Raw genomic sequence first — 15117 nt, forward strand, 5'->3', positions numbered from 1 at the left:
CAGGATCTGACCTGAAGTGCCCTAGATTGGGCAGGATCCATCCTGGGAATCCCCAGCAAAGTCAGGATCCATCCCAAGAACCACCAGATCGGGCAGGATCCGTCCCAGGGACCCCAGCATGGGCAGTATCTGACCTGGGGTGTCCCAGCGTGGGCAGGATCCACTCCGGGGACCCCCAGCAGGATTCAGGATCTGTCCCAGGGATTCCCATCATGGGCAGGATCCATCGCAAGGATCCCTAGTATGGCCTGGATCCATCTCACGGAGCCCCAGCAGGGCCGGGGTCCATCTCGGGGATGCCCAGCATGGGCAGGATCCGGCCCCAGCAGGGTCAGGGTCCACCCCAGGGACCCCCATCGTGGGCAAGATCCGTCCCAGGGATCCCCGTCACGGCCGGGATCTGTTCCGGGGATCCCCGGCATGGGCAGGATCCATCCCAGGGACCCCCATCACGGCCCGGATCCCTCCCCCGGCGCCTCCATCCCCGGGCGGCGGGTGCGGATCCGGTCAGGGTGTGCTGGGCCCCCCCCCCCCCCCCCCCGGGGTGTCACCCGCGGTGCCCCCGCCCCGTCCCGTCCCCCACGCCGGGATCCGTTGCCCACCCTCCCCCCCCTCCCGCGGCGGGACTTCCGCGTGGGGCCGCGGGGACACGGGCCCGGCGGCGGCTGCTAATTAATGATTAATCAGCCCTCCCCGGGGCCCAGCGCTGCGGCGGGGGGGGCCGCGGGGCCCGGCGTCGCCGCTGCGGGGTGTCCCGGGGTGGGGTGGGAGGGGGCTCGGCTACGGATGGGGGGTGCCAGGGCCTGACCCACGGACACTCGTGGGGTACGGGCGGAGGTGCGGGGCGGGGAGGGGGGGGGAGGCGTGGACCCCCCTGTGTGTGTGGGGGTGACCTGTGCCCGCCTGGGCACGGAGTGTATGGGGGGGCGTGCAAAGGGGGGGGGCGTGTGGGGTGTGGGTGCAAGGGTGGGGGTGAGTGTGTGCGTGTGTGTGAAGGGAGGGGGGGGGCGTGTGTGAAAGGGGGTGTATGTGCGAGGGAGGGTGTGCAAAATGCGTGTGTGTGCACGTGTGTGCATGCAAACCGGGGGGGGGGTGGGTGTGTGTGTGCAAGAGGCTGCATGTGTGTGCGGGGGGGTGTGTGTGTGTGTGTGTGTGCGTGCAGGGGGGGCGTGCACGCGGGTGTGTGTGCACACAAAACGGGTGTGTACGTGTGCAAGGGGGGGGGTGTGTGTGTGCGTGTGCGTGGCCGGGGGGCGTAGGTGTGTGTGCAAGGGGGGGGCCGTGCGTATGTGTGCGTGTGTGTGTGCAACGGGGTGTGCACGCGCGTGTGTGTGCAAGGGGGGGGGTAACGTGGGCGCAAAACGGGTGTGTACGTGTGGAAGGGTGTCTGCGTGCGTGTGCAAGGGGGGGTGTAAGTGTGTAAGGGGGGGTGTAAGTGTGCAAGGGGGGTGTAAGCGTGCAAGGGGGGTGTGTGTGTGTGCGTGTGTGTGCGCGTCCCTGCCAGGGATGTGTCGGGGTGCGCAGGGCGGGCGTGCGAGTGGGGGGCGCTGGGGTGCGTGTGCAAGGGACACACTCAAAGGGGGGGGGGGGCGTGTGCGCGGGGAGGGGGGGGGGGCGGCTGCCCCTGTCCCCGTTGTCCCCGCCGTGCGGGTGCAGCGGGGGGGGGGGTGTGTGTGTGTGCGTGTGTCCGTGTGTCCGGGTGTGTGCGCAGCCCCGGGGGTGCCGGTCCGCCCCTGCCCGCGCGCGCGCCCGCCGCCCCCGCCTGCCGCCCGCGCCTCCCCCGCCGCACCGGGCCGCACCGGGCCGTTCCGGGCCGTACCGGGGCCGCCGCCGCCGCCGCCGCTGCGCCTTTAAGGCCGCCGGTCGGGAGCGCCCGGGAGAGGATCCGGGCGGGGGGGGGGGGGGGGCGGGCACCGGCCGGGGCGGGCCGGGGCCGGGGCTGCGGCCGGGACCGGGACCGGGACCGGGACCGGGGCCGCCACCGGGGGCCCGGCCTGAGCGCGGGATGGGGCGGCGGAGGCGCAGCGCGGCCACCGTGTAGGAGCGGGCGGCGGCGGCGGGGCCGTGCCGGGGCCCCGCAGGCGGCGGCGGCGGAGGTGAGCGGGGCCGGCCGGGCGCGGCGCGGGGGGCGGGGGGCGGGCAGCGGGGTACTGCGCGGGGCCCGGTGCGGCGCGGAGGGGGGGACACGGACCGAGCTGAGCCCCGGGGGGTGCCCGGTAGCGGCGGGAGGGTCCGGGGGGCCGTGCCGGGCTCGGCGGGGCTCGCCGCGGGCCGTGCCCGGAGCAGGCGGGTAGGGAGGCGGCCGCCGCCGGGGCCGGCCCTTCCCGGGCGGCCGATCCCCACCTCCGTTTGCCCGCGACTGGGACCGGTTGCCACGTCCCGTCTGGTTCCCGGTGCCCCGGGGGCCGGGTTGCCCGGTATGGGCCGTTGGCCGCCGTTCAAGACAAACAGGGCCGGGACGCCCGGGACGGTTCCAGCTTTGCCGCAGGTCGCTGCGCTGGGAAGGACGGGCTTGGGGCGGCCTCGGCAGGGCCAAACACTAGGACACCGGCACCGGGCACCTGCAGGGGCCATGGGGCTGGTGGGGGAATTGGGGCTTAGGCTCTGCGTCCCCCCAGGGTGGGACACCAGGGCCCTTCGCTGCCAGCTGGGAAAAATGCCGCCTCGCACCCCCATGGGCACCAGGGTCCCTCTGGGGGCACGGGGGTGGGGGACCGAGCGCTGACCCCCTCCTGGCGCCCGCAGCATGTCGTGGTTCAGCGGCATCCTGGTGCCCAAGGTGGACGAGCGGAAGACGGCATGGGGGGAGCGCAACGGCAAGAAGGGCACCCGTCCCCGTGCCGCCCTCTGCGGCCCCCGCTACATGAGCTGCCTGCAGGACCCTGAGATGGAGCGGGGCGGGGGGCCCCCCCGGGGGCTGCACTGCACCTGGCAGGAGGACCACTATGGCAAGAAGGGGCCCGCGGGTGACCTGGGGCTCAAATCGGTGGACCTGGGCTTGGAGGACGGCGAAGCCAAGGGGCCGAAGGGGGCCGGGGGGCGACCATCGGCCGGCGAGTGCTGGCGGCGGCTGCTCCAGGTTTTCCGCTCCAAACGCTTCCAGTCGGCCAAACTGGAGCGGCTTTACCAGCGCTACTTCTTCCAGATGAACCAGAGCAGCCTGACGGTGCTGATGGGGGTACTGGTGCTGGTCTGCGGGGTCATGCTGCTCTTCCACTGCCTGCCTGGTGCCCCGCATGTGCCGGTGGCCGCTGCCTTGGTGAGCGCCACGGCTCTTTTCCTGCTCCTGATGGTGCTGTGCAGCCGCAGCGCCTTCCCCCAGGACTACATGTGGGTGGTGAGCTACGTGGTGCTGGGGCTGCTGGCCGGGGTGCAGGCGCTGGGGACGGTGGCCGTTGCGCCCCGCAGCGCGGCCGAGGGCGTCTGGTGGAGCGTCTTCTTCATCTACATCACCTACACGCTGCTGCCGGTGCGGATGCGGGCGGCCGTGCTGGCCGGCGTCCTCCTCTCCGCCCTGCACCTTGCCATTGCCTGGCACCGCAACGCCGCCGACCCCTTCCTCTGGAAGCAGGTAGGGCTGGGGGGGGGGGCACACACACAGGGGAGGCTGCGCCGAGGGGGTCCTGCCTGCCTGGGTGTGGGGTGGGGGAGGCCTCGGGTAGGACCCCCCCATCCCTGTCCCCATCGGTGGCTCCCCGAGTCCCTCTCTGCAAAATCGGGCTTTTCTTGCCCATGGAAAATTCTAGATGCGGGAGGGGCCCCTCGGCTGCCCCGTGGCGGTGGGGGTCCCCTGCCAGGGTGCTGTGGGTGCTGCCTGTGGCATGGCCGGGGGTCGCTCCACTGCCGCAGCCCCGCACCGGGGGTGAGGGGGCCCCTTGTCCCAGCGGGGCTGTGCACAGACCTGCCATTGTGGGCTGTGCTCGGGGTGGGGGGGGTACCCACAAAGCCCCTGTTGTGGTGCCGGCGGAAACCCCCACGGGGTTGCCCGGGCTGCCGGGGCGCCAGGGCAGGGGGGGTGGCTGCCACCCGGAGGGGCTGGGACCCTGCCAGTGTCCCCTGTCCTGCCTCCCTGCCGGGTTGGTGGGTCCTCCCAGTGGGGTGCTGCAGGCACAGGGGGGCACTGGGGGGGTCCCGCTGTGTTCCCAGCCCCCAGCAGGGCCTCGCTGCATTCCTCTTCCTCGCATGGGGCCACCCATCACCCTCGCCCTGCCTGGCCGGGGCCGGGGCCACGTGCCGTCCCCATGGGACGCAGGGCGAGGAACGTGACGCCGGGGGGGCCAGGGGGCCGAGGCCAGGAGGGCTTGGGGTGGGGAGGTCACAGGAGGGGAAGCCCCCCTGAGCGGTGCCCACCCCATGGGGTGGGAGCGATGGGGCTGCGGCCCGTGGCCGGGGGGTGCAATGGGGCCGGCGGGTGGGTGCCCGGCCCCCGCTCCCAGCCCAAAGGAGCGCTATAAATAGCCCTGGCCCCGGTCCCAGGGGACAGGGACAGGGACGGGGAGGGGGGGAAACCGCAGCGCTCCCGCTGCAGCCATCTCCGCTTCCCGGCCCTCCCCCGGCTTCCTCCGCTTCCCGAGGGCCTGCGGGGCCTGGCTGCGTCCCCGCTTCCCCCCGTATCCCTGGTCCCCATGTCCCCCCTGCCCCAGGTCCCTGCATCCTCATATTCCCCCTGCCCTGGATCCCCAGGTCCCTCCTGCCGTGGTTTCCAATGTCCCCAAGTTCCCGTGTCCCCCCTGCACTGGGTCCCCAGAAACCCCTCCGGTTCACCCTGCCCTAGTCCAATGTGTCCCCAGGTCCCCTCTGCCACCCCTGCCCTGGGTGCCCTGGTCCCCACGTGCCCCGGTCCCCACGTGCCCCAGTTTCCTGCGGCCCCGGTTGCCCTGTGTCCCCCTGCCCTGGATCTCCAGGTCCCCTGTGTTACTGCAGCCCCCCCTGCCCTGGTTTCCCACGTCCTTAGGTGCCCCACACCCCCCTCACCCTGGTCCCCCCTATCCCCATGCCCCTGCATCCACCCTGTCCTGGGTCCCTGCACCCCCACGTCCCCCTTGCCCTGGGTGCCCAGGTCCCCACGTGTCCATGCCCCATGTTCCCCCCCTGCTCCTCCTGACAGCACCCCCCCATACCAGAGCCAGGGTTTTGGGGTGCAGAGGAGGGTGGCAGAGCCAGCCAGGTCTCACCATGGGGCCAGGGGTCCCCGGGTGGCAGCACTGAGCCCCCCTCCCCCATCAGCTCAGCGCCAACGCCCTCATATTCCTCTGCACCAACGTGGTGGGGGTCTGCACCCACTACCCGGCTGAGGTGTCCCAGCGCCAGGCCTTCCAGGAGACCCGCGGCTACATCCAGGCGCGTCTGCACCTCCAGCGCGAGAACCGCCAGCAGGTGAGTTGGGGGTCTTGGGATCTCCCGTGCTGGGCTGGGGGGTCTGGGGGGGGTCCCGGTCCTCTGCTAATGGGGCGGTGCTGGGGTTAGGAGCGCCTGCTGCTCTCGGTGCTGCCCCAGCACGTGGCCATGGAGATGAAGGAGGACATCAACACCAAGAAGGAGGACATGATGTTCCACAAGATCTACATCCAGAAGCACGACAATGTCAGGTACGGAGGGGCTGGGGGGAGGTGAGGTTTGGGGGAGCTGTCACCAGCCGAGGGGATCCGGGGTGGTGTGTGGTCCCTCCCCAGCCCACGCTCTTCCTCCTGGCAGCATCCTCTTCGCGGACATCGAGGGCTTCACCAGCCTGGCCTCGCAGTGCACGGCCCAGGAGCTGGTGATGACGCTCAACGAGCTCTTCGCTCGCTTTGACAAGCTGGCGGCGGTGAGCGGTGGGGCAAAGGGAGGAGTTGGGGGCGGGGGGGGCGGCTCTTGGAGCCCCCCTGACTTGCCCGTCCTCCCCCAGGAGAACCACTGCCTGCGCATCAAGATCCTGGGGGACTGCTACTACTGCGTGTCGGGGCTGCCAGAGGCGCGCGGGGACCACGCTCACTGCTGCGTGGAGATGGGGGTCGACATGATCGAGGCCATCTCGTGAGTGGGGCAGGACACGGGGGTCGCACCCGTCCCTGCTGCTGGCACAGCCCCGGTGCCACCGCAACCCCGGGGGGGGCTGTGCCTGACCCCGGTGCCAGCATGTCCCCGGTGCCGCTGCAACTTGGGGGGCTGTGCCGGTCCCTGGTGCTGGCACATCCCCGGTGCCACTGAAGCCCTGGGGGGCCGTGCCCAGCCCCGGTGCCCCTCTGTCCTTGCTGGCTTTGGGGACCCTCAGGGGTCCTCCATCCTCACTGGCATCAGACATCCCCCCCAGATCCCTCCCTTTGCAGACCCTTGGAGACCGCCCCCCGCCCCATCCTTGGGGAACCCTTGGGAATCCACCCCATCCCACCCCAGTGCCGGCATGTCCCTGGTGCCACCGCACCTTGGGGGGCTGTGCCGGTCCCTGGTGCTGGCACATCCCCGGTGCTCAGCGGCCCGGGGACGCAGGGCCTTGGGGTGGGGGACGCGGTGCCTCGGGGTGACGCGGTGCCGGTGCTGTCCGCAGGCTGGTGCGCGAGGTGACGGGGGTGAACGTGAACATGCGCGTGGGCATCCACAGCGGGCGGGTGCACTGCGGCGTCCTGGGGCTGCGCAAGTGGCAGTTCGATGTCTGGTCCAACGACGTCACCCTCGCCAACCACATGGAAGCAGGCGGCAAAGCCGGGTGAGCCGGGATGAGGGGGGGGGGGCTGGGCTGGGGTTTGGGGGGGGGGAGGGGGCACAGGGCAGGGGGATGCTCAGCGCCTTCATCCCCCCCATCCCCAGGCGCATCCACATCACCTGGGCGACGCTGCAGTACCTGAACGGTGACTACGAGGTGGAGCCGGGCCACGGGGGCGAGCGCAATGCCTACCTCAAGGAGCACAACATCGAGACCTTCCTTATCGTCGGCTGCAGCCAGAAGCGCGTGAGTTGGCGGGGGGGGGGGGGGGAAACACGTCAGGGGGACACAGAGGGAGGAGGGGGGCACCCCGGGGCCACCCCTCTCAGGGCCGCGTCGCCCCGCAGAAGGAGGAGAAAGCCATCCTGGCCAAGCTGCAGCGGGCTCGCGCCAACTCGACGGAGGGGCTGGTGCCGCGCTGGGTGCCCGAGCGCTCCTTCTCCCGCACCAAGGACTCCAAGGCCTTCCGGCAGATGGTGAGCGGCTTCGCGGGGGGGTGGGTGTGGGTGTGTGTGTGTGTTCAGCACAGGGGCCCCCACCGCGGCGGTATCGGCCGCTCACCACCTTTCCGCGGCTGCCATGGGCTTCCCCTGCCCTGCCCGCAGCCCTCGCGTGCTTCCTCCCGCCTGCTCCAGCCCATGGCCTCGGGGAGCCCCCGGGCCTCTCCCCATCCTCACCGGCCCATGGGGACCCCCAGCCGTCTCCCCCCCCCTGCCCCCCCGATCCTCACCAGCCCTTGGGGATCTCCCCCGTCATCACGAGCCCACAGGGAGCCCCAGGCGTACACCCTGTCCTCACCAGTTCTTGGGGATCCCCCCTGTCCTCACTGGCCTTGGGGACCCTCAGGGCTCCCCCAGCCTCACTGGTGTCAGACATCCCCCCCCCCACCCCAGGCCCCTCCCTCCTCCCTTTGCAGACCTTTGGGGACACTCCCCCATCCTCGCCAGGCTTGGGGAACCCTCAGGAATCCACCCCGTCCTGGTTACACCTGGGACTCTGTCCCCCATCTTTGGTGGCCTTGGTGACCCTTGGGTGCCCCATGTCCTCGTCATCTGTGCGGGTGCCCCCCATCCACGCCAGTGTCCCTGACACCCCCACCTCCCTTGTGTCTCCTCAGGGCATCGATGACTCCAGTAAGGACAAGTAAGTGTCCCTATGCTGGGGTGCCCGGGGTGTCACAGCCAGTCCCTCCCTGGGGCAGAGCCGGTGGCCTGGAGGGGTCCTGACCCACCCGTGTCCCCAGCCGTGGTGCCCAGGAGGCCCTCAACCCCGAGGATGAGGTGGATGAGTTCCTGAGCCGGGCCATCGACGCCCGCAGCATCGACCAGCTCCGCAAGGACCACGTCAAGAAGTTCTTGCTCACCTTCCAGACGCCCGAGCTGGAGAAGAAGGTGGGGGTCCCTCTCTCCCAGCTCTGTGGTCCCCTCTGTCCCCTGAAGTCCCCTCTGTCCCGGCCCCATCAGCACCTTGGTTCCCCTCATCTCACCTCCATTCCCTGGGGGTCCTCCTTGTCCCCCTTCATCCCATCCTTTCCATCCCTTGCGTCCTCTCTGTCCTGGCCTCGTGGTCTCCTCCATTCCAGCCCCTGCGGTCACCTCCACCTTCTCCGTGGGTAATCTCTGAACCCTCTAATCTGTGGCGTCCCCTCCATCCTGCTGGCTCCGTGGTCCCCTCTGTCCTGGCCCCTCCATCCTCCCTGTCCCCCCTGTCCCCCCCCGGCCCAGCCCAGCTCACCCCTCTCCTCCCCGCAGTACTCCAAGAAGGTGGACGACCGCTTCGCTGGCTACGTGGCCTGCACCCTCCTCGTCTTCTGCTTCATCTGCTGCCTCCAGATCGTGGTGTTCCCCCAGTGAGTGCCACAGCCCCCCCCAGACCCTGGTCCCCGGCCCCCTGCTCCCCCCAGGTGCTCATGGCCACCTCTCTCCCCAGCTCCCCACTGATGCTCGGTGTCTATGTTGGCATCTTCATCCTCCTTGCCGCCATCCTCTTTGTCTGCGCCGTCTACTCCTGTGTCACCGTGAGTACAGGGGTGATGGGTGGGGGGGACGCGGAGGGGCTCGGCCATGCGTGACGGGGTCCCTCTCCACCCGCAGCTCTTCCCCGCTGCCCTGCAGCGGCTCTCCCGGAAGATTGTCCAGTCCCGCGCCCACAGCACCGTCATCGGGGTCTTCACCATCCTCCTCGTCTTTATCGCCGCCTTCGTCAACATGGTAGGGGCGTGGGGTCGGGGGCCGCGGGGGGCTGTGGGGCACTGGCTCACCCCTCTCTCCCCTCCCAGTTCCCCTGCAGCCGGGTGTCCCTGCGGGACTGCGCCGCCCGCGAGCTCAACGTCACCCCTGAGGCTGTGGGACCCTGCCAGCTCCGGGCCCTCAACTTCTCCCTGGGGAGCCCCGCGGGCCCCTGCCACCGTGACGGGCTGGCCTGTGACTTCCCCGAGGTGAGTGGCCATGGGGCACCCATGGGTGCAGGTCTCCCACGGGTGCAGGGCACTGGGATGAGATCCTACCTGGGTGCCAGCGTGGGTCCCTGCCGGTGCAAGGTCCTCCTTGGGTGCTGGCGCGTGGTCCCTGAGGATGCAAGATGCTGGCAGAGGGTCCCCATGGGTGCCGTGTCCCCCGGGGTTCTGGAAAGGAGTCCCCACGGATGCAGGGTGCCAGCGTAGGTCCCTGTGGGTGCAAAGTCCTGCATGGGCACTGGCACAGGGTCCCCGAGGGTGCAGGGTGCTGGCACAGGGTCCCTGCAGGCACAGTGTCCCCGAGGATGCTGGCGTGGGGTCCCTGACAGTACAGGGTGCCAGCGTGGGGTCCCTGCAGGCACAGCATCCCCCACGCTGCCGGCATGGCGTCCTCAAGGATGCAGCGTCCTGGCGCAGGGTCCCTGCAGGTCCCATGTCCCCAAAGGTGCTGGCACAGGGTCCCCAAGGGTACAGGGTGCTGCAGGTGCAGCATCCTTAAGATTACAGGATGCTGGCACGGGGTCCCAGCAGATACAGGGTGCTGGCATAGGTCCCTACGGGTGCAGAGTCCTCCATGGGAGCTGGCGCAGAGCCCCTGAGGGTGCTGGCAGGGGGTCCCCATGGGTGCAAGGTGTCCCCATGGGTGTGGGGTGCTGGCAGGGGTTCCTCACGGGTGCGTCCCCGCCGTGTCTCTCCCGCAGTACTTCAGCTACAGCGTGGTGCTGAGCCTGCTGGCCTGCTCCGTCTTCCTGCACATCAGCAGCATCGGCAAGCTGCTGCTCATGGTGGCCATCGAGGCCACCTACCTGGTGCTGGTGGAGGGGCCCCAGGCCACCCTCTTCGACAACGCCGACCTGCTGGTGGTAGCTAATGCTCTGTGAGTGCCCGGTGTCCCCCCCTCGGGGGTCCCCACCCTGGGAGCCACATCCCCACCCCACTAACCCCCAGCTCCTCTCCCCCCAGGCCCTCCTTCAACATGACCCAGGGCGAATGGTGAGCGGGGAACTGGGACCAGCAGGGAACTGGGACCAGCGGGATGAGGGTGGGCAGCAGCAGGAGAGTCCCTTGTTGGGGGTCTGTGCTGCGAGGGTGGGTGCAGCTTTGGGGGCCGGGTGCAGCTTTGGGGTCCCTGGGTCGGGTTCGTCTTTGGGGTTGGGTGCGTCTTACAGGGTGGGTGCACCCTTGGGATCCCTTGGGTGGGTGCATCTTAGGGTATCCCTCAGGTGGGTGCGTCTTTGGGGTCTGGGTGCAGGTTTGGGGTCCCTGGGGTGGGTGCATCTTCTGGGGTTGGGCGCAGGTTTGGGGTCCCTGGGGTGGGTGCATCTTCTGTAATTGGGCGCAGGTTTGGGGTCCCTGGGGTGGGTGCATCTTCTGGAGTTGGGCGCAGGTTTGGGGTCCCTGGGGCGGGTGCATCTTCTGGAGTTGGGTACAGGTTTGGGGTCCCTGGGGTGGGTGCATCTTCTGGAGTTGGGCGCAGGTTTGGGGTCCCTGGAGTAGGTGCGTCTTTGGCGATCCCTCAGGTGGGGGCATCTTAGGGGTCTGGGTGCAGGTTTGGGGTCCCTGGGGTGGGCACATCTTCTGGGGATTGGGTCCATCTTTGGGAATCACTGGGGTGGGTGCCGTCTTGGGGTCCCTGGGGTGGGCACGGACTCGTCCGACACACCAGCTCAAGCGGGTGGGGGCTGCCCACAGCCCGGCAGAGGGGAAGGTGGCCCTGCGGTATGTCACCCCCGTCATCCTGGCCGTCTTCGCGCTGGCGCTGTACCTGCACGCGCAGCAGGTTGAGTCCACCGCCCGCCTCGACTTCCTCTGGAAGCTGCAGGTAGGACCCGGGGACGAGGGGCCGGGACTGTCCCCTTCCCCGCACCCTGGGGGAGCCGTGGGGCCCCGGCGCGGCTCCTGCATGGCGCTGTGCGACGCAGGCGACGGGCGAGAAGGAGGAGATGGAGGAGCTGCAGGCCTACAACCGGCGGCTGCTGCACAACATCCTGCCCAAGGACGTGGCGGCACATTTCCTGGCACGGGAGCGGCGCAACGACGAGCTCTACTACCAGTCCTGTGAGTGCGTGGCCGTCATGTTCGCCTCCATCAGCAACTTCTCCGAGTTCTACGTCGAGCTGGAGGCCAACAACGAGGGCGTTGAATGCCTGCGGCTGCTCAACGAGATCATCGCCGACTTCGACGAGGTGCCGGGGGGCGGAGTGGGGGTGCGATGGGGTGGATCGTGGGGATGGGATGCTGGAGAGGCTAAGGAGCAGCGTTCATGGAGCCATGAGATAGGGTGCAGGAAATGGGGCACATGGGGTGCTGGAGGGGCCACGGAGCTCTGTGCATGGGGGACCAGAGGGTAAGATGCATGGGGGTGGGGTGCATGGGGTGATGGAGAGGCCGTGGAGCGGCGTGTGTGGGGTGCAGGCGATGGGGTGCAGGGGATGGGGTGCACGGGGTGCTGGAGAGGCCGTGGAGCAGCGTTGATGGAGCCATGGCACTGGGTGCAGGAGATGGGGTGCACGGGGCCCCAGAGAGGCTGTGGGACAGCATGCATGAGGTGCACAGGGATGGCGTGCAGGAATATGGGGTGCCCAGGGTGCCGGAGAGGCCGTGGAGCACCGTGTGGGGGGATGGGGTACATGGGGTGCACGGGGTGCTGGAGAGGCCGTGGAGCGGCACTCATGGAGCCCCATGGGGTGGGGTGCAGGGGTTGGGGTGCGCAGGGCCCCAGCGAGGCTGGGGAGCACCGTCCATGGGGCGTACAGGGATGGGGTGCAAGAAGACGGGGTGCATGGGGCGCCGGAGAGGAGGCGGAGCCGTGTTCACGGAGCCGTGGGATGGGGTGCACGGGGCCCCAGAGAGGCTGCGGAGCCCCGTCCATGGGATGGAAGAAGACGGGGTGCAGAGGGTGCTGGAGAGGCCCTGGAGCAGTGTGCGAGGGGCTTGGGGGAGAGACCACGGGAGGGGGTGCGAGGAAGATGGGGCGTACCGTAGAGGTGGGGGTGACGCCACCCTCGCTGTTCCCCCCCCGCCCCAGATCATCAGCGAGCAGAAGTACCGCCAGCTGGAAAAGATCAAGACCATCGGCAGCACCTACATGGCGGCCTCGGGGCTGAACGCCTCCACCTACGACCGGGAGGGCCGGAGCCACATCGCGGCGCTGGCTGACTACGCCATGCACCTGATGGAGCAGATGAAGTACATCAACGAGCACTCCTTCAACAACTTCCAGATGAAGATCGGTGAGCGCCCCGTCTGCGGACATCCCCCCCCTCCCACCCCCCCGGCCTTCCCCGTCCATCCCGTCCCCCCCTCAACGCGCCTGCCCTCCGCACGCGCGGCCCCCGCACCCCCCCTGCTGCGCCCCCAGAGCCGCGCACGGGCCCTCGCGCGCCCCCTTTGCCCTCGCACGCCCCTCGGCGCACGCAAACCCTCGCACACCCCTTCCCCTTCCCTCCCCGTTTTGTGCCCCCCTCGGCCCTCGCATGCCCCTTTACGCGCTCCGTTGCCGTCGCACACCCGGCCTTCACACACCCCTGTAGTCCTTGCACACACAGGCCCTCACACCCCCCCCGCTTTGCACACCCCTTTGCCATTGCACGCCCCCGCGTACGTCCAAAGCCTCTGCGCGCCCCTTCCCCTTTGCCCACATCCCCCTTGCACGCCCCGACCCTTGCACACGTAGGCCCCCACGCTCCCCTTTGCACACCTAAACCCTTTGCACACCCCTCTGCACCCCCAAATCCGTCGCCCACCTCCTCCCCTTTGCACCCCCCTTAGCCGCTGCCCACCCCTTTGCCCTTCGCACACTCCTTTGCACACGCAGACCCTCTGCGCAGCCTTCCTTTTTGCACGCGCGGCCTCCGCACGCCCCTTTGCACGCACAAGCCCTTGTGCACCCCCTCTGCTCGACCCGTGCCCACTTTGTGCCCCCCTCGCATGCCCCTTTACGCACTCCGTTGCCGTCGCACACCCGGCCTTCACACACCCCTGTAGTCCTTGCACACACAGGCCCTCACACCCCCCACGCTTTGCACACCCCTTTGCCATTGCACGCCCCCACGTACGTCCAAAGCCTCTGCGTGCCCCTTCCCCTTTGCCCACACCCCCCTTGCACACGTAGGCCCCCCCCCACCCCTTTGCACACCCAAACCCTTTGCGCGCCCCTTCGCTTTTACACCCAGGGCCCTCACACGCTCCGTTGCGCAGGCCGGTGTTGCACGTCCCTTTTAGTCCTTGCACCCGCAGGCCCTAGCTCCCCTTCGCACGCTCCTTCTGCGCCTCCAAACCCTTTGCCCACCCCCCTCTTTGCTTCCCCCCCCCCCACCTCACCCCTCGCACGCCCCTCTGCGCACCCCTCGGCCCTCGCACACGCATTTGCACGTGCAAATACTTTGCACGCCCCTTCCTCTTTGCACGCCCCTTCGCCGTCGCGCACTCCGACGCATGCACGAACCCTCGCACGCCCCCTCCCCTTGGCCCCCCCCCCCCATTACCCCTTGCACACCCCTTTGCCCACTCCTTTGCCATCGCCCGCCCCCCCCCCTTTGCACACCCCTTGGATGCCCATTTGCACGCTCCTTTGCCCTTGCACGCTCACTTGCACGTACAAACCCTTTGTGCACCTCCTCCCCTTTGCCCCTTTACACCCACAAACCCCTGCCCACCCCCCCCACCCTTTTCCCCTCTCCCCCCCCCGCCCCATGCCCTCGCCCCCACGGCAGAGGGGGGCTGTGACACTCTGTGTGTGTGTGTGTGTGTGTGTGTGTGTGTCCCGCCCCCTCCCTCCCTCCAGGCCTGAACATGGGCCCGGTGGTGGCGGGGGTGATCGGGGCGCGCAAGCCCCAGTACGATATTTGGGGCAACACCGTCAACGTCTCCAGCCGCATGGACAGCACCGGCGTCCCCGACCGCATCCAGGTCAGCCGGGGACAGGGAGAGGGGGACAGGGGGCCCCCCCTAGACCCCCCCCCCCTTCCCCCCTAGACCCCCCCCCCCTTCCCCCCTCACCCCTCTGTCCCCCTCCATCAGGTGACAACGGACCTGTACCAGGTGCTGGCGGCCAAGGGCTACGTGCTGGAGTGTCGGGGGCTGGTCAAGGTCAAGGGCAAGGGGGAGATGACCACCTACTTCCTCAACGCCGGCCCCGGAGGGAGTTAGGGGGGGCCCCCCCCGTACTGTTTGGGGCGGCCCCCCCGCCCCCCCCCCCCCCCTCCCCGCCCTGGGGTAGTGTCCCCCAGGCTGCACCGGGGTCAGGCAAAAAAGGAAAAACCTCCAAAATCTACATATTTAAAAAAAAAAAAAAGGAAGAGAGGAAAAAGGGAGAAATAGACACAAGGGAGGTGGCTGGGGGGGTGGTGGTGTGTGTGTGTGCCCCCCCCCCGTGCCCCCCGCCCCCAGGCGCTGTGTTGGGGGGGGGGGTTTGCAGAGGAGGGGGGTTTGCAGAGGGGGGGTCGGCGTGCAGCTTCCCCCTTTGCTGAAATCCCCCATGTGCCAAAGAGGGGAGATGGGGCCGGGGGGGGGGGTGGTTTGGGGGTCTCCCCAACCCCCTCCATGTGCCAAATTGAAGTGCCGCCTGCCTGGGGGGGGGAAGGGGGGGAAGGGGGGGGTGCAGGCAAAGCACCTCCGTGGCCCCTCCCAGACCACCCCGGGTCCTACTCCCTCCCGGGGGACAGCCGGTGGGGGGCGAGGCTGGGGAGGGGGGCGCAGCTCCTCTCCTTTTAAATGCAAAAAAAATAATGAAGTGACTTTTTTTCATTTTCTTTTTTTTTTTTTCGTTTGGTTTTTTTTTTGGCGGGGGAGGGGGGACGGGACACGGGGGGACGGGGGAGGGGGGGTAGCCCGGGGGAGGGGGATGTCGCGCCCTCCCCCTCCACCCCCCCCACCCCCCCCCCCCCCAGCACCGACCTGAGGTACTTTGTCCTTCGTGTGTACAGATAAATTATATATAAAACTCACTTTGGATACGAGCTGTGGCCTGGCTTGCGGG

General features: G+C 69.1%; 1 protein-coding gene across 1 annotated transcript; it reads left to right on the forward strand.

Moving 5' to 3' along the window:
• Positions 1–1953: 1953 nt before the first annotated feature.
• Positions 1954–14414, forward strand: ADCY6 (adenylate cyclase 6). The gene is made up of 22 exons (XM_074564796.1): positions 1954–2096; positions 2746–3571; positions 5227–5376; positions 5467–5588; positions 5695–5806; positions 5888–6015; positions 6527–6685; positions 6787–6928; positions 7030–7158; positions 7800–7825; positions 7926–8073; positions 8434–8531; positions 8612–8699; positions 8776–8892; positions 8961–9119; positions 9839–10014; positions 10101–10130; positions 10830–10959; positions 11060–11323; positions 12166–12370; positions 13924–14048; positions 14160–14414. Exons 2-22 carry the CDS (start codon positions 2747–2749, stop codon positions 14286–14288), a joined length of 3462 nt encoding a protein of 1153 aa, XP_074420897.1. The 5' UTR covers positions 1954–2096; position 2746; the 3' UTR covers positions 14289–14414.
• Positions 14415–15117: the final 703 nt, after the last annotated feature.

Source organism: Larus michahellis, chromosome 22 (genome assembly GCF_964199755.1).
Source record: "Larus michahellis chromosome 22, bLarMic1.1, whole genome shotgun sequence".
Lineage (NCBI taxonomy): Eukaryota > Metazoa > Chordata > Aves > Charadriiformes > Laridae > Larus > Larus michahellis.

Excerpts from the sequence above, each read along its gene's own strand:
- ADCY6 (XM_074564796.1), top strand. The coding sequence starts at position 2,747 with ATGTCGTGGTTCAGCGGCATCCTGGTGCCCAAGGTGGACGAGCGGAAG. Across the intron at positions 6,686-6,786 it reads GAAGCAGGCGGCAAAGCCGG|GCGCATCCACATCACCTGGG; the intron begins GTGAGCCGGGAT and ends CCCCATCCCCAG. Across the intron at positions 6,929-7,029 it reads TCGGCTGCAGCCAGAAGCGC|AAGGAGGAGAAAGCCATCCT; the intron begins GTGAGTTGGCGG and ends GTCGCCCCGCAG.